We start from the raw sequence: 20,917 nt of genomic DNA, 5'->3' as shown, positions 1-20,917 counted from the left end.
CACGGACCGTACCGGAGCTGATACTGAGACACACACACAGACCGTACAGGAGCTGACACTGAGACACACACACAGACCGTACAGGAGCTGACACTGAGACACACACACGGACTGTACAGGAGCTGACACTGAGACACACACACGGACCGTACAGGAGCTGACACTGAGACACACACACGGACTGTACAGGAGCTGACACTGAGACACACACACGGACCGTACAGGAGCTGACACTGAGACACACACACACAGACCGTACAGGAGCTGACACTGAGACACAGACACAGACCGTACAGGAACTGACACTGAGACACACACACAGACTGTACAGGATCTGACACTGAGACACACACACAGACCGTACAGGAGCTGACACTGAGACACACACACGGACTGTACAGGAGCTGACACTGAGACACACACACGGACCGTACAGGAACTCACACTGAGACACACACACAGACTGTACAGGAGCTGACACTGAGACACACACACAGACCGTACAGGAGCTGACACTGAGACACACACACGGACTGTACAGGAGCTGACACTGAGACACACACACGGACCGTACAGGAGCTGACACTGAGACACACACACGGACTGTACAGGAGCTGACACTGAGACACACACACGGACCGTACAGGAGCTGACACTGAGACACACACACGGACCGTACAGGAGCTGACACTGAGACACACACACGGACTGTACAGGAGTTGACACTGAGACACACACACAGACCGTACAGGAATTGACACTGAGACACACACACAGACTGTACAGGAGCTGACACTGAGACACACACACAGACCGTACAGGAACTGACACTGAGACACACAGACAGACCGTACAGGAACTGACACTGAGACACACACACAGACCGTACAGGAATTGACACTGAGACACACACACAGATTGTACAGGAGCTGACACTGAGACACACACACAGACCGTACAGGAACTGACACTGAGACACACACACAGACTGTACAGGAGCTGACACTGAGACACACACACACAGACCGTACAGGAGCTGACACTGAGACACACACACAGACTGTACAGGAGCTGACACTGAGACACACACACAGACCGTACAGGAGCTGATACTGAGACACACACACAGACCGTACAGGAGCTGACACTGAGACACACACATGGACCGTACAGGAGCTGACACTGAGACACACACACGGACCGTACAGGAGCTGACACTGAGACACACACACGGACTGCACAGGAGCTGACACTGAGACACACTCACACAGACCGTACAGGAGCTGACACTGAGACACACACACAGACCGTACAGGAATTGACACTGAGAGACACACACAGACTGTACAGGAGCTGACACTGAGACACCCACACAGACAGTACAGGAGCTGACAGTGAGACACACACACAGACCGTACGGGAGCTGACACTGAGACACACACACGGACCGTACAGGAACTGACACTGAGACACACACACAGACTGTACAGGAGCTGACACTGAGACACACACACAGACCGTACAGGAGCTGATACTGAGACACACACACAGACCGTACAGGAGCTGACACTGAGACACACACACAGACCGTACAGGAGCTGACACTGAGACACACACACAGACCGTACAGGAGCTGACACTGAGACACACACACAGGCCGTACAGGAGCTGACACTGAGACACACACACAGACCGTACAGGAACTGACACTGAGACACACACACAGACTGTACAGGAGCTGACACTGAGACACACACACAGACCGTACAGGAGCTGATACTGAGACACACACACAGACCGTACAGGAGCTGACACTGAGACACACACACAGACCGTACAGGAGCTGACACTGAGACACACACACGGACTGTACAGGAGCTGACACTGAGACACACACACAGACCGTACAGGAGCTGATACTGAGACACACACACAGACCGTACCGGAGCTGACACTGAGACACACACACAGACCGTACAGGAGCTGATACTGAGACACACACACAGACCGTACAGGAATTGACACTGAGACACACACACAGACAGTACAGGAGCTGACAGTGAGACACACACACAGACCATAAAGCAGCTGACACTGAGACACACACACACGGACAGTACATATTCCCAGATGGGACTGATTGCTTCCCCCTTTACCCAGTGTGTCTGCACCCATCTTAGATTGAAAAATCCTGTGATTCATTTCACTCACCAGTTATCCCCCGGTTGCCTAGTGACTGGAATGGGTGCAGCCAATGTCACTGGGTGAAATTTTCCTTCAGCTAATGCTGAGAGCTGGTAGAGCCTGGTGATGGAGCCTGAGGCTGTTTGTTTACACCTCTGTGTGTTTACAGCTCATTACCACCCGAACCGACTGGGAGTGACATTCGCTGTGTCTTCAATCAGGGCCTACCTGCAATGGAGATTAAATCCTGCCAGTGGTGCTTTGACAGGACGCTTTTGTCTCTCTCTCTCTCTCTCTCTCACACACACACACTCCGTCTCTGAGCTGTGGAACAGGAAGTGCAAGTTTCCTGAGCAGGCTTTTGCAGACCGTGCTCTGGTGGCCCGGCCCATTCGAGCGTTATTTATAGCACAGCCTGAGCTGTGTCGGCAGGGGGGGGGGCTCCCTTCAGTCTGGTGAAGGAACCCGAGGCCTCTCCCTGCTCGCCGTGTGGGCCTCAGTGCCGCACCCCACCCCCGGTGCGTGGCTTCCCTAATTCTCCCCCCGGCCCAGGAAGGGAGGCCCGGCCTTCACTGCCTCTCCATCGGCGACCACTCCAGAACCATGTCGCCCGGCCCGACCTCCCTCGAGCCGGGTCGTGCCCAGGTCGCCCGTCTCGGGAACGGCGCCCGCCAACCCTCACTACCCCACCCCCACACCACATCCCCCCCCCCCGCCCCCCCCCCACCTTCCACCGGTCAACCTCCAATTGGCTGAACCCACTTCCACTTTCCCAGTAGCGATAATCAGACAGGAATCTGAAACCGAGACCCACTGGGGCATATTCGGGACAGGTGACCAAAAGCTCGGTCAAAGAGGGAGATTTTTAAGGAGAGTCTGAAAGGAGGAGAGAGAGAGAGAGGCGGAGAGGTTTAGGGAGGGAATTCCAGAGCTTAGGGCCCCAGACAGCTGAAGGCACGGCCGCCAATGGTGGAGCGATGGGAATCGGGGGATGGGGAATCAGCAAGAGGCCGGAATTGGAGGAGCACAGAGATCTCGGAGGGTAGTAGGGGCTGGAGGAAGTTACAGAGATAGGGAGGGATGTAGGGGCTGGAGGAGGTTACAGAGATTGGGAGGGATGTAGGGGCTGGAGGAGGTTACGGAGATAGGGAGGGGTGTAGGGGCTGGAGGAGGTTACAGAGATCTCGGAAGGTAGTAGGGGCTGGAGGAGGTTACAGAGATCTCGGAGGGTAGTAGGGGCTGGAGGAAGTTACAGAGATAGGGAGGGATGTAGGGGCTGGAGGAGGTTACGGAGATAGGGAGGGTTGTAGGGGCTGGAGGAGGTTACAGAGATCTCGGAGGGTAGTAGGGGCTGGAGGAGGTTACAGAGATCTCGGAGGGTAGTAGGGGCTGGAGGAAGTTACAGAGATAGGGAGGGATGTAGGGGCTGGAGGAGGTTACAGAGATAGGGAGGGGTGTAGGGGCTGGAGGAGGTTACGGAGATAGGGAGGGGTGTAGGGGCTGGAGGAGGTTACAGAGATAGGGAGGGTTGTCAGGGCTGGAGGAGGTTACAGAGATTAGGGAGGGGTGTAGGGGCTGGAGGAGGTTACAGAGATAGGGAGGGTTGTAGGGGCTGGAGGAGGTTACAGAGATAGGGAGGGTTGTTGGGGCTGGAGGAGGTTACAGAGATTAGGGAAGGGTGTAGGGGCTGGAGGAGGTTACAGAGATAGGGAAGGGTGTAGGGGCTGGAGGAGGTTACAGAGATTAGGGAGGGGTGTAGGGGCTGGAGGAGGTTACAGGGATAGGCAGGGTTGTGAGGGCTGGAGGAGGTTACAGAGATAGGGAGGGGTGTAGGGGCTGGAGGTAGTTACAGAGATAGGGAAGGTTGTCAGGGCTGGAGGAGGTTACAGTGATAGGGAGGGTTGTCGGGGCTGGAGGAGGTTACAGAGATAGGGAGGGTTGTCGGGGCTGGAGGAGGTTACAGAGATAGGGAGGGTTGTCGGGGCTGGAGGAGGTTACAGAGATAGGGAGGGTTGTCGGGGCTGGAGGAAGTTACAGAGATAGGGAGGGTTGTCGGGGCTGGAGGAGGTTACAGTGATAGGGAGGGTTGTCGGGGCTGGAGGAGGTTACAGAGATAGGGAGGGTTGTCGGGGCTGGAGGAGGTTACAGAGATCGGGAGGGTTGTCGGGGCTGGAGGAGGTTACAGAGATAGGGAAGGTTGCAGGGGCTGGAGGAGGTTACAGAGATAGGGAGGGTTGTCGGGGCTGGAGGAGGTTACAGAGATAGGGAGGGTTGTCGGGGCTCGAGGAGGTTACAGAGATAGGGAGGGTTGTCGGGGCTGGAGGAAGTTACAGAGATAGGGAAGGTTGCAGGGGCTGGAGGAGGTACAGAGATAGGGAAGGTTGTCGGAGATGATGCAGGAGTGCTGTTACGGAGGTGAAACTAGACGACCTGAGTGAAGATAATGAATATTGGGTCTCTGAACCACTCTCTGCCTTTAATTTGCTCCTTATAACCTTGCTCTTTTCACCTGTCCAAATCTCTGTGTGGCTTGGAGTCAAATATTCATCGAGTTTGTGCTGTTTTACGACACTTAAGGTGGCGAATAATTGGGAGTATTTGCAGTATAAAACCTCATGTCATAGAGCCACCAAATGGCCAGAGATGGCAACAACATTGTGACAGTTGACATAGCAAAATTTAATGGGAAATGTTGACCTGATATTTCATGATGCTGAAGGGTTATAAATCACTTGTTTGGCCTCTGCTGGAGTCTTGTGTCCGATTCTGGGCACCACACACTTTCAGACTTAAGAGACGGTGAGGGAGCAGATTGACCAGAATTGTCCGAAGGATGAGGGACTTCAGTTAATGTGGAGAGACTGAGGAAGCTGGGATTGTTCTCCTTAGAGCAGAGAAGGTTAAGAGGTGATTTAATCGGGATGTTCAGAATGACGAGGAGGTTTCGATGGAGTAAATCAGGAGAAACTGTTTCCAGTGACAGGAGGGTCGGTAACCAGAGGGACACAGATTTAAGATAATGGGTAAAAGAAGCAGAGGGGGGAGATGAGGGGAAATGTTTTTTCACACAGTGAGTTGTTGTGATCTGGAACGTGACTTATTTACATAGAGAAAAGAAAGAGAGCTCATTCACCACTTCATTACTGACCCTCCGACAGTGCAGCACTCCCTCAGTACTGACCCTCTGACAGTGTGGCACCCCCTCAGTACTGACCCTCCGACAGTGCAGCACTCCCTCAGTACTGACCCTCTGACAGTGTGGCACCCCCTCAGTACTGACCCTCCGACAGTGCAGCACTCCCTCACTACTGACCCTCTGACAGTGTGGCACCCCCTCAGTACTGACCCTCCGACAGTGCAGCACTCCCTCAGTACTGACACTCCGACAGTGCAGCACTCCCTCAGTACTGACACTCCGACAGTGCAGCACTCCCTCAGTACTGACACTCCGACAGTGCAGCACCCCCTCAGTACTGACACTCCGACAGTGCAGCACTCCCTCAGTACTGACACTCCGACAGTGCGGCACCCCCTCAGTACTGACACTCCGACAGTGCAGCACCCCCTCAGTACTGACCCTCCGACAGTGTGGCACCCCCTCAGTACTGACACTCCGACAGTGCAGCACTCCCTCAGTACTGACACTCCGACAGTGCAGCACCCCCTCAGTACTGACACTCCGACAGTGCAGCACTCCCTCAGTACTGACAGTCCGACAGTGCGGCACACCCTCAGTACTGACACTCCGACAGTGCAGCACCCCCTCAGTACTGACCCTCCGACAGTGTGGCACCCCCTCAGTACTGACCCTCTGAAAGTGTGGCACCCCCTCAGTACTGACCCTCCGACAGTGTGGCACCCCCTCAGTACTGACCCTCCGACAGTGCGACACTCCCTCAGTACTAACCCTCTGACAGTGCGGCACCCCCTCAGTACTGACCCACCGACAATGTAGCACTCCCTCAGTACTGACCCTCCGACAGTGCAGCACCCCCTCAGTACTGACACTCCGACAGTGCAGCATCCCCTCAGTACTGAGCCTCAGACAGTGCAGCACTCCCTCAGTATTGACCCTCTGACAGTGCGAGCACTCCCTCAGTACTGACATCCAACACTCCCTCAGTACTGACGCTCTGACAGTGCAGCACTCCCTCAGTACTGACCCTCTGGCAGTGCAACACTCCCTCAGTACTGACCCTCTGACAGTGCAGCACTCCCTCAGTACCGATCCTCCGACAGTGCAACACTCTGTCAGTACTGACCTTCTGAACGTATGGCAGTCTCTCAGTACTGACTCTCTGACAGTGCAGCACTCCCTCAGTACTGACCCTCTGACAGTGCAGCACTCCCTCAGTACCGATCCTCCGACAGTGCAACACTCCCTCAGTACTGACCCTCTGAACGTATGGCAGTCTCTCAGTACTGACTCTCTGGCAGTGCAGCACTCCCTCAGTACCGATCCTTCGACAGTGCAACACTCTGTCAGTACTGACTCTCTGAACGTATGGCAGTCTCTCAGTACTGACTCTCTGGCAGTGCAGCACTCCCTCAGTACCGATCCTCCGACAGTGCAACACTCTGTCAGTACTGACTCTCTGAACGTATGGCAGTCTCTCAGTACTGACCCTCCGACAGTGCAGCACTCCCTCAGTACTGACCCTCTGACAGTGCAGCACTCCCTCAGTACCGATCCTCCGACAGTGCAGCACTCCCTCAGTACTGACCCTCCGACAGTGCAGCACTCCCTCAGTACTGACCCTCTGACAGTGCAGCACTCCCTCAGTACCGATCCTCCGACAGTGCAGCACTCCCTCAGTACCGATCCTCCGACAGTGCAGCACTCCCTCAGTACTGACCTCTGAACGTATGGCAGTCTCTCAGTACTGACCCTCTGCCAATGCGACACTCCCTCAGTACTGACCCTCTGACAGTGCAGCACTCCCTCAGTACCGATCCTCCGACAGTGCAGCACTCCCTCAGTACTGACCTCTGAACGTATGGCAGTCTCTCAGTACTGACCCTCTGACAGTGCAGCACTCCCTCAGTACTGACCCTCTGCCAGTGCAGCACTCCCTCAGTACTGACCCTCCGACAGTGCTGGTACCAGATGCACTGGCCTTGTTTCTGGGACTCGAATCTCCGGAGAGCAGTTTTGAAGCCAGCAGTTGCTGTGTAGCTTTTGGAGATTGTGTGTCAGGACACAGAGAGCAGGTATGTGCGAATCTGTTTTAATATGTATTCCTGGTACATGAGTAACCTCAGTCCAAGGTAGAAATCAGCTTAAAGTTTATTACAAATACTCGTCCTTTTTAAAAAAAAAAGTAAACTTCAAAACATTGTCAATGCACAACAGCAAGGGAGCGTCTCCGAAGACTCAGTGGAATGGTCATTAGGAACTTTCTCCCCAAGTTTCGCCCAGTTCGGGACTGTCCTCCAAGTTTCCCCACCTGGGGGCCGTCTGCAAACGCCAGTGGCGAACCAGGTCCGAACGCCAAGCCAAATACAGGTTAGGGAGCGTCTCCAAATGTGTAACCAATTATAAATGAAGGCCGCCTCGAAAGGGTTTTGCTGAATTCCATGTTTAGGGAGAGTCCCCCACCAGTCAGGGCCGTGTTGAACAGATTCACTGATTCTCAGTTCAGGAGCATCTCAAAACATCCAGGGAAATCCCAGTCTAGGGAGCATCTCTCAATGTTTAGGCAACTCGACCTTCAGGGAGCATCCCAAAAATGTGGAGCCAAATACTGAAGGCATAAAATTGTTGGACTTTAGACATTACCCCATGTCGTGCCATGGCTAACAATGAACAGACTGGGGGGGTGAGTCAGGTGTGGCTGTGCCACAGAGTGATCCTGGGGATGAAAGGGTTAAACTCCGAGGGGAGGCTGCTCACACTCGAAGATCGAAGATTAAAGGGTGACCAAATCGAGGGGTTTTAGATGATTGAAGGATGCGATCGGGTTGATCGAGAAACTATTTCCTCTGGTGGGTGGGGGAAGAGTCCAGAACAAGGGGGCAGAACCTTAAAATTTGAGCCAGGCCGTTCGGAGTGATGTCAGGCATTGAGGTACACATCAGCCATGATCTCACTGAATGGAGGGCCAGGCTCGAGAGGGCTGAATGGCCTCCTCCTGCTTCTGTGTAGCAGCCTCCAGGAGGGGCTGAACGGCCTCCCCCTGTTCCTGTGTCACAGGCTCGAGGTGGGAACAGCCGCTAAAATGTTTTCGGCAAAATCCTTTCCGAGCAGGAAATGGGCAAACCTCTCTTCACCAGGACTAAAAAGAGCGAGCCATAGTAAATGGTTGTTTTTCAGACTGGAGGATGGTAGACAGTGGTGTTCCTCAAGGGTCAGTGCTGGGACCACTGCATTTTTTTTTGCTATATAAATGTCTTTGATATTAGAACACAGAGTAGAATCTGAAAATTTGATGACGTCAAACTTGGAGGAATGACAAACAGGATGATCCGAACTGCCTGCAACAGGACACAGATAGGCTAGCAGAATGGGCAGAGAGGTGGCAGATGGAGTTTAATACTGACAAGTGTGAGGTGATGCATTTTGTCAGAAGGAATAGGGAGAGGTAATATAGACTTAATGGCAGAGTTCTAAAGAGTGCGCAGGAGCAGAGGGACCTGGAGGTGCTTGTGCATCGATCTTTGAAGGTGGTCGGATATACTGAGAGACTGGTTAGTAAAGCTTATGGGATCTTGGGCTTCATGAACAGAGACATTGAGTACAAAAGCAGGGAAGTCATGCTGAACCTTTATAAAGCTCTGGTTGGGACACAACTGGAGTATTGTGTCCAGTTCTGGTCACCACACTTCAGGAAGGATGTGAGGGTCCTTGAGAGGGTGCAGAGGAGATTTACACAGAATGGTTCCAGGGATGGGGGATTCGAGTTACAAGGTTAGGTTGGAAAAGCTGGGGTTATCCTCCTTAGAGCAAAGGAGATTGAGGGGTGATTTAATAGAGATGTACAAGATACTGACAGGTTTAGAGAAGTTAAACAAGGAAAAACTGTTCCCATTAACTGATGGTACAAGGACTGGGAGACACAGATTGAAGATTTTGGGTAAGAGATGCGGTGGGGGGTGGGTGGTGAAGGGATCTGAGGGAAATCTTTTTTACACAGTGGGTGGTAATGATCTGGAACTCACTGCCCTCGAGGGAGGTGGAAGTGAAGACGATCAATGATTTCTAAAGGAAATTGGATGGGTAATTGAGGGAAATTAACTTGCAGGCTACAGGGATCGAGCGGGGGAAAGGCTCTGAGTGGATAGCTCTGCGAAGAGCTAGCATGGACTAGATGGGCCGAAAGACCTGCTTCTGTGCCTGGAATAACCTTATGAATCTATAAGAATTTAGGACAATAAACAGTCTCTCACTACAACAGAACTATATCCACCCTCCCTCACTGCTTTCCAAAGGGCAATTGCTGTTAAACTAAGACTTGTTTTTAAAAAGAAAAAAAAGTTAATTGTTTGGTTCTTCTCTCCGCTTGCGTGGCCAAAGGAAATCATTGGGCTATTCGCCCTTGGCTTGGGAAGGGGACTCGGTGACTGGTCAGACTCTCCATGCTACGACCGGGCGTTCCTCTCTGTCTCGGCCAGACATTCCCGGACCAGGGCCCTGGCGTGGATTATTCCTGTAAGGAGAAATGGGAGAGGCAGGATTCCATCAATCTCATTGGCTGGAGTCAGGAGCAAGGCAGCAAATGGAAAGCAGTGGGTTGGGGGTTGGCGGGGGGGGCGCAATGGACCAATCACAACTGGGCACAGGATAAAACCTCACAGGACGCGGCTGGCAACATCACCACCTTGGCCCCAGATCTCCTCCCCATATCCCTCACTCCCACAGACCCACCTCCTCCCCATATCCCTCATTCCCACAGACCCACCTCCTCCCCATATCCCTCACTCCCACAGACCCACCTCCTCCCCATATCCCTCACTCCCACAGACCCACCTCCTCCCCATATCCCTCACTCCCACAGACCCACCTCCTCCCCATATCCCTCACTCTCACAGACCCACCTCCTCCCCGTATCCCTCACTCCCACAGACCCGACTTCCTCCCCATATCTCTCACTCCCACAGACCGACCTCCTCCCCATATCCCTCACTCCCACCTACCCACCTCCTCCCCATATCCCAACTCCCACCTCCTGACCTCCTCCCCATATCCCTCACTCCCACATACCGACCTCCTCCCCATATCTCTCACTCCCACAGACCCACCTCCTCCCCATATCCCTCACTCCCACAGACCCACCTCCTCCCCATATCCCTCACTCCCACAGACCCACCTCCTCCCCATATCCCTCACTCCCACCCACCCGACTTCCTCCCCATATCCCTCACTCCCTCCCCGTATCCCTCACTCCCACAGACCCGACTTCCTCCCCATATCTCTCACTCCCACAGACCGACCTCCTCCCCATATCCCTCACTCCCACCTACCCACCTCCTCCCCATATCCCAACTCCCACCTCCTGACCTCCTCCCCATATCCCTCACTCCCACATACCGACCTCCTCCCCATATCTCTCACTCCCACAGACCCACCTCCTCCCCATATCCCTCACTCCCACAGACCCACCTCCTCCCCATATCCCTCACTCCCACAGACCCACCTCCTCCCCATATCCCTCACTCCCACCCACCCGACTTCCTCCCCATATCCCTCACTCCCTCCCCATATCCCTCACTCCCACATACCGACCTCCTCCCCATATCTCTCACTCCCACAGACCCACTCCTCCGCATATCCCTCACTCCCACAGACCCACCTCCTCCCCCATACTCTCACTCCCACCTACTGGCCTCCTCCCCATATCCTTCACTCCCACAGACTGACCTCTGCCCCATATCCCTCACTCCTACCTACTGACCTCCTCCCCATATCCCTCACTTCCACAGACCCACCATCTCCCCATACTCCTCACTCCCACCTACCCACCTCCTCCCCATATCCCTCACTCCTACCTACCCACCTCCTCCCCATATCCCTCACTCCGACCTACCCACCTCCTCCCCATATTTCTCACTCCCACCTACCCACCTCCTCCCCATATCCCTCACTCCTACTTATCCACCTCCTCCCCATATTTCTCACTCCCACCTACCCACCTCCTCCCCATATCCCTCACTCCCACCTACCCACCTCCTCCCCATATCCCTCATTCATAATTACCCACCTCCTCCCCATATCTCTCACTCCCTCCTCCCCATATCCCTCACTCCTACCTACCCACCTCCTCCCCATATCTCTCACACCCACCTCTTCCCCATGTCCCTCACTCACCTCCTCCACATATCCCACACTCCCACAGACCCACCACCTCCCCATAATCCTCACTCCCACCTCATATCCCTCACTCCTACCTACCTACCCACCTCCTCCCCATATCCCTCACTCCCACCTACCCACCTCCTCCCCATATCCCTCACTCTCACCTACCCATCTCCTCCCCATATCCCTCACTCCTACCTACCTCCTCCCCATGTCCCTCACTCCCACCTACTCCCCATATCCCTCACTCCCACAGACCGACCTCCTCGCCATATCTCTCACTCCCACAGACCCACTCCTCCGCATATCCCTCGCTCTCACAGACCCACCTCCTCCCATAGATCTCACTCCCACAGACCCACCTCCTCCCCAAATCCCTCACTCCCACCTACTGACCTCCTCTCCATATCCCTCACTCCCACCTACCCACCTCCTCCCCATATCCCTCACTCCCACAGACCAACCTCCTCCCCATATCCTTCACTCCTACCTACCCACCTCCTCCCCATATCCCTCACTCCCAGCTACCCACCTCCTCCACATATCCCTCACTCTCACCTACCCACCTCCTCCCCATATCCCTCACGCCCACAGACCGACCAACTCCCCATATCCCTCACTCCCACAGACCGACCTCCTCCCCATATCCCTCACTCCCACAGACCCACCTCCTCCCCATATCCCTCACTCCCACAGACCGACCTCCTCCCCATATCCCTCACTCCCACTGAACCACCTCCTCCCCATATCCGTCACTCACACAGACCCACCACCTCCCCATATCCCTCACTCCCACCAACGACCTCCTCCCCATATCCTTCACTCCCACCTACCACCTCCACCCCATATCCCTCACTCCCACAGACCCACCTCCTCCCCGTATCCCTCACTCCCACAGACCCGACCTCCTCCCCATATCTCTCACTCCCACAGACCGACCTCCTCCCCATATCCCTCACTCCCACCTACCCACCTCCTCCCCATATCCCAACTCCCACCTCCTGACCTCCTCCCCATATCCCTCACTCCCACATACCGACCTCCTCCCCATATCTCTCACTCCCACAGACCCACCTCCTCCCCATATCCCTCACTCCCACAGACCCACCTCCTCCCCATATCCCTCACTCCCACAGACCCACCTCCTCCCCATATCCCTCACTCCCACAGACCCACCTCCTCCCCATATCCCTCACTCCCACCCACCCGACTTCCTCCCCATATCCCTCACTCCCTCCCCATATCCCTCACTCCCACATACCGACCTCCTCCCCATATCTCTCACTCCCACAGACCCACTCCTCCGCATATCCCTCACTCCCACAGACCCACCTCCTCCCCCATACTCTCACTCCCACCTACTGGCCTCCTCCCCATATCCTTCACTCCCACAGACTGACCTCTGCCCCATATCCCTCACTCCTACCTACTGACCTCCTCCCCATATCCCTCACTTCCACAGACCCACCATCTCCCCATACTCCTCACCCCCACCTACCCACCTCCTCCCCATATCCCTCACTCCTACCTACCCACCTCCTCCCCATATCCCTCACTCCGACCTACCCACCTCCTCCCCATATTTCTCACTCCCACCTACCCACCTCCTCCCCATATCCCTCACTCCTACTTACCCACCTACTCCCCATATTTCTCACTCCCACCTACCCACCTCCTCCCCATATCCCTCACTCCCACCTACCCACCTCCTCCCCATATCCCTCATTCATAATTACCCACCTCCTCCCCATATCTCTCACTCCCTCCTCCCCATATCCCTCACTCCTACCTACCCACCTCCTCCCCATATCTCTCACACCCACCTCTTCCCCATGTCCCTCACTCACCTCCTCCACATATCCCACACTCCCACAGACCCACCACCTCCCCATAATCCTCACTCCCACCTCATATCCCTCACTCCTACCTACCTACCCACCTCCTCCCCATATCCCTCACTCCCACCTACCCACCTCCTCCCCATATCCCTCACTCTCACCTACCCATCTCCTCCCCATATCCCTCACTCCTACCTACCTCCTCCCCATGTCCCTCACTCCCACCTACTCCCCATATCCCTCACTCCCACAGACCGACCTCCTCGCCATATCTCTCACTCCCACAGACCCACTCCTCCGCATATCCCTCGCTCTCACAGACCCACCTCCTCCCATAGATCTCACTCCCACAGACCCACCTCCTCCCCAAATCCCTCACTCCCACCTACTGACCTCCTCTCCATATCCCTCACTCCCACCTACCCACCTCCTCCCCATATCCCTCACTCCCACAGACCAACCTCCTCCCCATATCCTTCACTCCTACCTACCCACCTCCTCCCCATATCCCTCACTCCCAGCTACCCACCTCCTCCACATATCCCTCACTCTCACCTACCCACCTCCTCCCCATATCCCTCACGCCCACAGACCGACCAACTCCCCATATCCCTCACTCCCACAGACCGACCTCCTCCCCATATCCCTCACTCCCACAGACCCACCTCCTCCCCATATCCCTCACTCCCACCTACCGACCTCCTCCCCATATCCCTCACTCAGACCCACCTCCTCCCCATATCCCTCACTCCCACAGACCGACCTCCTCCCCATATCCCTCACTCCCACTGAACCACCTCCTCCCCATATCCGTCACTCACACAGACCCACCACCTCCCCATATCCCTCACTCCCACCAACGACCTCCTCCCCATATCCTTCACTCCCACCTACCACCTCCACCCCATATCCCTCACTCCCACAGACCCACCTCCTCCCCGTATCCCTCACTCCCACAGACCCGACTTCCTCCCCATATCTCTCACTCCCACAGACCGACCTCCTCCCCATATCCCTCACTCCCACCTACCCACCTCCTCCCCATATCCCAACTCCCACCTCCTGACCTCCTCCCCATATCCCTCACTCCCACATACCGACCTCCTCCCCATATCACTCACTCCCACAGACCCACCTCCTCCCCATATCCCTCACTCCCACAGACCCACCTCCTCCCCATATCCCTCACTCCCACAGACCCACCTCCTCCCCATATCCCTCACTCCCACCCACCCGACTTCCTCCCCATATCCCTCACTCCCTCCCCATATCCCTCACTCCCACATACCGACCTCCTCCCCATATCTCTCACTCCCACAGACCCACTCCTCCGCATATCCCTCACTCCCACAGACCCACCACCTCCCCCATACTCTCACTCCCACCTACTGGCCTCCTCCCCATATCCTTCACTCCCACAGACTGACCTCTGCCCCATATCCCTCACTCCTACCTACTGACCTCCTCCCCATATCCCTCACTCCCACCTACCCACCTCCTCCCCATATCCCTCACTCTCACCTACCCACCTCCTCCCCATATCCCTCACTCCCACCTACCCACCTCCTCCCCATATCCCTCACTCCCACCTCCCCACCTCCTCCCCATATCCCTCACTCCCACAGACCGACCTCCTCCCCATATCCCTCACTCCCACCTCCTCCCCATATCCCTCACTCCCACCTACCCACCTCCTCCCCATATCCCTCACTCCCACAGACCGACCTCCTCCCCATATCCCTCACTCCCACCTCCTCCCCATATGCCTCACTCCCACCTCCCCACCTCCTCCCCATTTCCCTCACTCCCACAGACCGACCTCCTCCCCATATCCCTCACTCCCACCTCCTCCCCATATCCCTCACTCCCACCTCCTCCCCATATCCCTCACTCCCACCTACCCACCTCCATCCCCATATCCCTCACCCCCACCTACCCACCTCCTCCCCATATCCCTCACTCCCACCTCCTCCCCATATCCCTCAGTCCCACCGACCCACCTCCTCCCCATATCCCTCACCCCCACCTACCCACCTCCTCCCCATATCCCTCACTCCCACCTCCTCCCCATATCCCTCACTCCCACCTACCCACCTCCTCCCCATATCCCTCACTCCCACCTCCCCACCTCCTCCCCATATCCCTCACTCCCACAGACCGACCTCCTCCCCATATCCCTCACTCCCACAGACCGACCTCCTCCCCATATCCCTCACTCCCACCTCCTCCCCATATCCCTCACTCCCACCTCCTCCCCATATCCCTCACTACCACCTACCCACCTCCATCCCCATATCCCTCACCCCCACCTACCCACCTCCTCCCCATATTCCTCACTCCCACCTACCCACCTCCATCCCCATATTCCTCACTCCCACAGAGTGACCTCCTCCCCATATCCCTCACTCTCCCCCACCCACCTCCACCCCATATTGCTATGCAACGTGTCCCCCTGTCCAGTAGCACTGAACCCGTCCCTCTCCACCCCCCCACCTCTGAAGACACAATAGGTAGAGTTCCAACAAGAGGGGGTGTGGTGCCAATCTCACCTCGTTTCAGCCGTTCCATTGCACTCTTACTGCCCGCGTAGGTTGGTCGGATCTCCTTTCCCATCTCCTCAATGACAGACAGGAGGTCAGAGTAGGTACTCTGGGAGGGTTGCGATGGTTTCAGACCCTGCGTAGGGTGGCCGGAGGGAGGGGGAGGGAGGTAGAGGAAATGAGAGGGTTAAAAGATTCCAAGCAATGCATCAGCCATATTGAGTCGCAGCCAGAACTCACTGGAGACCTGGTTCAGAGAGTCAGCTCCCCGTTTCTCCAGCATATTAACCCACTGCCAGACATCTCAGAGTATCACAGCATAAACATGCTGTGTGTGAGAGTGTCTGACAGTGCAGCACTCCCTCAGTACTGAAACTCCAACAGTGCAGCACTCCCTCAGTACTGACCCTCTGACAGTGCAGCACTCCCTCACTACTGACCCTCCGACAGTGCAGCACTCCCTCAGTACTGACCCTCCGACAGTGCAGCACTCCCTCACTACTGACCCTCCGACAGTGCAGCACTCCCTCAGTACTGACCCTCCGACAGTGCAGCACTCCCTCAGTACTGACCCTCCGACAGTGCAGCACTCCCTCAGTACTGACCCTCTGACAGTGTAGCACTCCCTCACTACTGACCCTCTGACAGTGCAGCACTCCCTCACTACTGACCCTCTGACAGTGCAGCACTCCCTCACCACTGACCCTCCGACAGTGTAGCACTCCCTCAGTACTGACCCTCCGACAGTGCAGCACTCCCTCAGTACTGACCCTCCGACAGTGCAGCACTCCCTCAGTACTGACCCTCCGACAGTGCAGCACTCCCTCAGTACTGACCCTCTGACAGTGCAGCACTCCCTCACTACTGACCCTCCGACAGTGCAGCACTCCCTCAGTACTGACCCTCTGACAGTGCAGCACTCCCTCAGTACTGACCCTCCGACACTGCAGCACTCTCTCAGTACTGACCCTCCGACAGTGCAGCACTCTCTCAGTACTGACCCTCCGACAGTGCAGCACTCCCTCAGTACTGACCCTCCGACAGTGCAGCACTCCCTCAGTACTGACCCTCTGACAGTGCAGCACTCCCTCACTACTGACCCTCCGACAGTGCGGCACTCCCTCAGTACTGACCCTCTGACAGTGCAGCACTCTCTCAGTACTGACCCTCTGACAGTGCAGCACTCCCTCAGTACTTACCCTCCGACAGTGCAGCACTCCCTCAGTACTGACCCTCCGACAGTGCAGCACTCCCTCTGTACTGACCCTCTGACAGTGCAGCACTCCCTCTGTACTGACCCTCTGACAGTGCAGCACTCCCTCAGTACTGACCCTCCGACACTGCAGCACTCCCTCAGTACTGACCCTCCGACACTGCAGCACTCCCTCAGTACTGACCCTCCGACACTGCAGCACTCTCTCAGTACTGACCCTCCGACAGTGCGGCACTCCCTCAGTACTGACCCTCCGACAGTGCGGCACTCTCTCAGTACTGACCCTCCGACAGTGCGGCACTCCCTCAGTACTGACCCTCTGACAGTGCAGCACTCTCTCAGTACTGACCCTCTGACAGTGCAGCACTCCCTCAGTACTTACCCTCCGACAGTGCAGCACTCCCTCAGTACTGACCCTCCGACAGTGCAGCACTCCCTCTGTACTGACCCTCTGACAGTGCAGCACTCCCTCTGTACTGACCCTCTGACAGTGCAGCACTCCCTCAGTACTGACCCTCCGATACTGCAGCACTCCCTCAGTACTGACCCTCCGACACTGCAGCACTCCCTCAGTACTGACCCTCCGACACTGCAGCACTCTCTCAGTACTGACCCTCCGACACTGCAGCACTCTCTCAGTACTGACCCTCCGACAGTGCAGCACTCCCTCAGTACTGACCCTCCGACACTGCAGCACTCTCTCAGTACTGACCCTCTGACTGTGCGACACTGGGGGAGGTGGGTAGTGATGTACCTGCATGTAGCCCATGGACGGTGGGCCAAAGTCGTTGAAAAGGGGTCGGAAGGAGGTGACAGCCAGACTGGAAGAGGGTGAGCTGACGTTCATCACTGCAGGCGGGAGGAGAAAGCACGGACATTAGAAACAGACAGAAGAGTGGTGATAATTAAACCTCCCCAAACCCAGGATCACACTGACATCAGCTCAGAGGGCAAAAACAAATCACAACCACAGGGTCACACAGCAACCATTCTAGAAAAAAATCCCACATTCACACGCACCACAGTCTCTCTCTCTCTCCCCGTCTCACTCTCCACCCGTCTCTCACTCTCTCTCTCTCCCCGTCTCACTCTCTCACTCTCCACCCGTCTCTCACTCTCTCTCGCCGTCTCTCACTCACTCTCTCTCGCCGTCTCTCACTCACTCTCTCTCGCCATCTCTCACTCACTCTCTCTCCACCCGTCTCTCACTCTCTCTCCACCCGTCTCTCACTCACTCTCGCCGTCTCTCACTCACTCTCTCTCGCCGTCTCTCACTCACTCTCTCTCGCCGTCTCTCACTCACTCTCTCTCGCCGTCTCTCACTCACTCTCTCCCTACCGTCTCCCACTCACTCTCTCTCGCCGTCTCTCACTCACTCTCTCTCGCCGTCTCTCACTCACTCTCTCCCTACCGTCTCCCACTCACTCTCTCTCGCCGTCTCTCACTCACTCTCTCTCGCCGTCTCTCACTCTCTCTCTCTCTCGCCGTCTCTCACTCACTCTCTCTCGCCGTCTCTCACTCACTCTCTCCCTACCGTCTCCCACTCACTCTCTCTCGCCGTCTCTCACTCACTCTCTCTCGCCGTCTCTCACTCTCTCTCTCTCTCGCCGTCTCTCACTCACTCTATCTCTCTCGCCGTCTCTCACTCACCCTCTCTCTCTCGCCGTCTCTCACTCACTCTCTCTCTCTCGCCGTCTCTCACTCTCTCTCTCTCGCCGTCTCTCACTCTCTCTCTCTCGCCGTCTCTCACTCTCTCTCTCTCGCCGTCTCTCACTCTCTCTCTCTCGCCGTCTCTCACTCTCTCTCTCTCGCCGTCTCTCACTCTCTCTCTCTCGCCGTCTCTCACTCTCTCTCTCTCGCCGTCTCTCACTCACTCTCTCTCGCCGTCTCTCACTCACTCTCTCTCGCCGTCTCTCACTCACTCTCTCTCGCCGTCTCTCACTCACTCTCTCCCTACCGTCTCCCACTCACTCTCTCTCGCCGTCTCTCACTCACTCTCTCTCGCCGTCTCTCACTCACTGTCTCCCTACCGTCTCGCACTCTCTCTCCCCGGTCTCTCACCCTCTCTCTCTCCCCCCGTCCCGCACTCTCTCTATCCGCCCCTCTCTATCTCTGCCCGTCTCTCTCTCGTCTCTCACTCTTTCTCTCCCTCCCCCAGTCTCTCTCCCTCCCCCAGTCTCTCTCTCTCTCCCCCAGTCTCTCTCTCTCGCTCCCCCAGTCTCTCTCTCTAGCTCCCCCCAGTCTCTCTCTCTAGCTCCCCCAGTCTCTCTCTCTCTCTCTCCCCCCCCACTCTCTCTCTCTCGCTCCCTCCAGTCTCTCTCTCTCTTTCCCGGACTCTCTTCTCTCTCTCTCCCTCCCTCTCTCTCTCTCCACCCCCCCCCCACTCTCTCTCTCTCGCTCCCCCCAGTCTCTCTGTCTCTTTCCCTGACTCTCTTCTCTCTCTCCCCACACTCTCTCCCTCCCTCCCTCCAATCTCTCTCTCTCTTTCCCCCACTCTCTCCTTCCCCCACTCTCTCTCCCTCCCCCACTCCCTCTCTCCTTCCCCACTCTCTCTCTCACTCTCTCTCTCCGTTTCCCCCACTCTATCTCTCCCTCCATCCCCCACTCTCTCTCTCTCTCATTCCCCCACTCTCTCTCTCATTCCCCCACTCTCTCTCTCATTCCCCCACTCTCCCTTTCCCCCACTCTCTCTCCTCCATCCCCCCACTCTCTCTCTCTCTCTCCTTTCCCCCACTCTCTCTCTCCCTCCATCCCCCCACTCTCTCTCTCATTCCCCCAGTCTCTCTCTCTCTCATTCCCCCACTCTCTCTCTCTCTTTCCCCAGTCTCTCTCTCTCTCCTTCCCCCAGTCTCTCTCTCTCTCCTTCCCCCAGTCTCTCTCTCTCATTCCCCCACTCTCTCTCTCTCCCAGTCTCTCTCTCTCTCTCATTCCCCCTCTCTCTCCCCCCCACTCGCTCTCTCTCTCATTCCCCCACTCTCTCTCTCCCTCCCCCCACTCTCTCTCTCTCTCTCTCTCATTCCCCCACTCTCTCCCTCCCCCACTCTCTCTCTCTCTCTCATTCCCCCACTCTCTCTCTTTCCCCAGTCTCTCTCTCTCCCCCCCACTCGCTCTCTCTCACTCTCATTCCCCCACTCTCTCTCTCATTCCCCACTCTCTCTCTCTCATTCCCCCACTCTCTCTCTCTCATTCCCCCACTCTCTCTCTTTCCCATTCCCCCACTCTCTCTCTTTCCCTCAGTCTCTCTGTCTCTCTCATTCCCCCCTCTCGCTCTCTCTCTCCCTCTGTCCTTCCCCCACTCTCTCTCTCTCTCCCCCCCCACTCTCACTCTCTCGCTTCCCCCAGTCTCTCTCTCTCTTTCCCTGACTCTCTTCTCTCTCTCCCCCTCCCTCTCTCTCTCCCCCCACCCCCAAGTCTCACTCTCACTCTCTCTCCCCCCACTCTCTCTCTCCCTCCCTCCCCCCAATCTCTCTCTCTCTTTCCCCCACTCTCTCCCTCTCTCCTTCCCCCACTCTCTCTCCTCCACCACTCCCTCTCTCCTTCCCCCACTCTCTCTGTCTCCCCCCCAGTCTCTCTCTCTCTCTCTCATTCCCCCACTCTCTCTCTCTCACTCTCATTCCCCCACTCTCTCCCTCCCCCACTCTCTCTCTCTCTCATTCCCCCACTCTCTCTCTTTCCCCCAGTCTCTCTCTCTCTCTCATTCCCCCCCTCTCTCTCTCCCCCCCCCACTCCCGCTCTCTCACTCTCATTCCCCCACTCGCTCTCTCTCATTCCCCCACTCTCTCTCTCATTCCCCCACTCTCTCTCTCTCCCCCCACTCGCTCTCTCACTCTCATTCCCCCACTCTCTCTCT

At 56.2% G+C, this 20,917-nt stretch overlaps 2 protein-coding genes across 3 annotated transcripts in view; both read right to left on the bottom strand.

The window, feature by feature from the left end:
- The window catches only part of LOC137362523 (membrane-associated phosphatidylinositol transfer protein 1-like), a gene marked incomplete at its 3' end in the record, with an annotated part of 112,680 nt that extends 109,849 nt beyond the window's left edge, over nucleotides 1-2,831 (bottom strand). Inside the window, exon 1 of the mRNA XM_068026919.1 lies at nucleotides 2,212-2,831. The remainder of the gene's footprint in view (nucleotides 1-2,211) is intronic.
- A 4,567-nt stretch (nucleotides 2,832-7,398) lies between these two features.
- LOC137362524 (cyclin-dependent kinase 2-associated protein 2-like) lies at nucleotides 7,399-19,086 on the bottom strand. 2 transcript variants are annotated; one of them, XM_068026920.1, is made up of 4 exons: nucleotides 19,063-19,086; nucleotides 17,822-17,916; nucleotides 15,864-15,990; nucleotides 7,399-9,830 (listed from the first exon to the last, which is right to left on the bottom strand). In XM_068026920.1, coding segments are annotated over exons 1-4 (291 nt in total). In that variant the 5' UTR covers nucleotides 19,064-19,086; the 3' UTR covers nucleotides 7,399-9,762. The 2 variants fall into 2 exon arrangements, with proteins under 2 accessions (XP_067883021.1, XP_067883022.1); XM_068026921.1 differs by lacking the exon at nucleotides 19,063-19,086 and adding an exon at nucleotides 18,395-18,416.
- Nucleotides 19,087-20,917: the final 1,831 nt, after the last annotated feature.

The sequence above is a fragment of the Heterodontus francisci genome, unplaced genomic scaffold (assembly GCF_036365525.1).
Source record: "Heterodontus francisci isolate sHetFra1 unplaced genomic scaffold, sHetFra1.hap1 HAP1_SCAFFOLD_1156, whole genome shotgun sequence".
Taxonomy (NCBI): domain Eukaryota; kingdom Metazoa; phylum Chordata; class Chondrichthyes; order Heterodontiformes; family Heterodontidae; genus Heterodontus; species Heterodontus francisci.
Note: the sequence above shows the minus strand (reverse complement) of the source record. Positions and strands in the feature narration are given on the sequence as shown.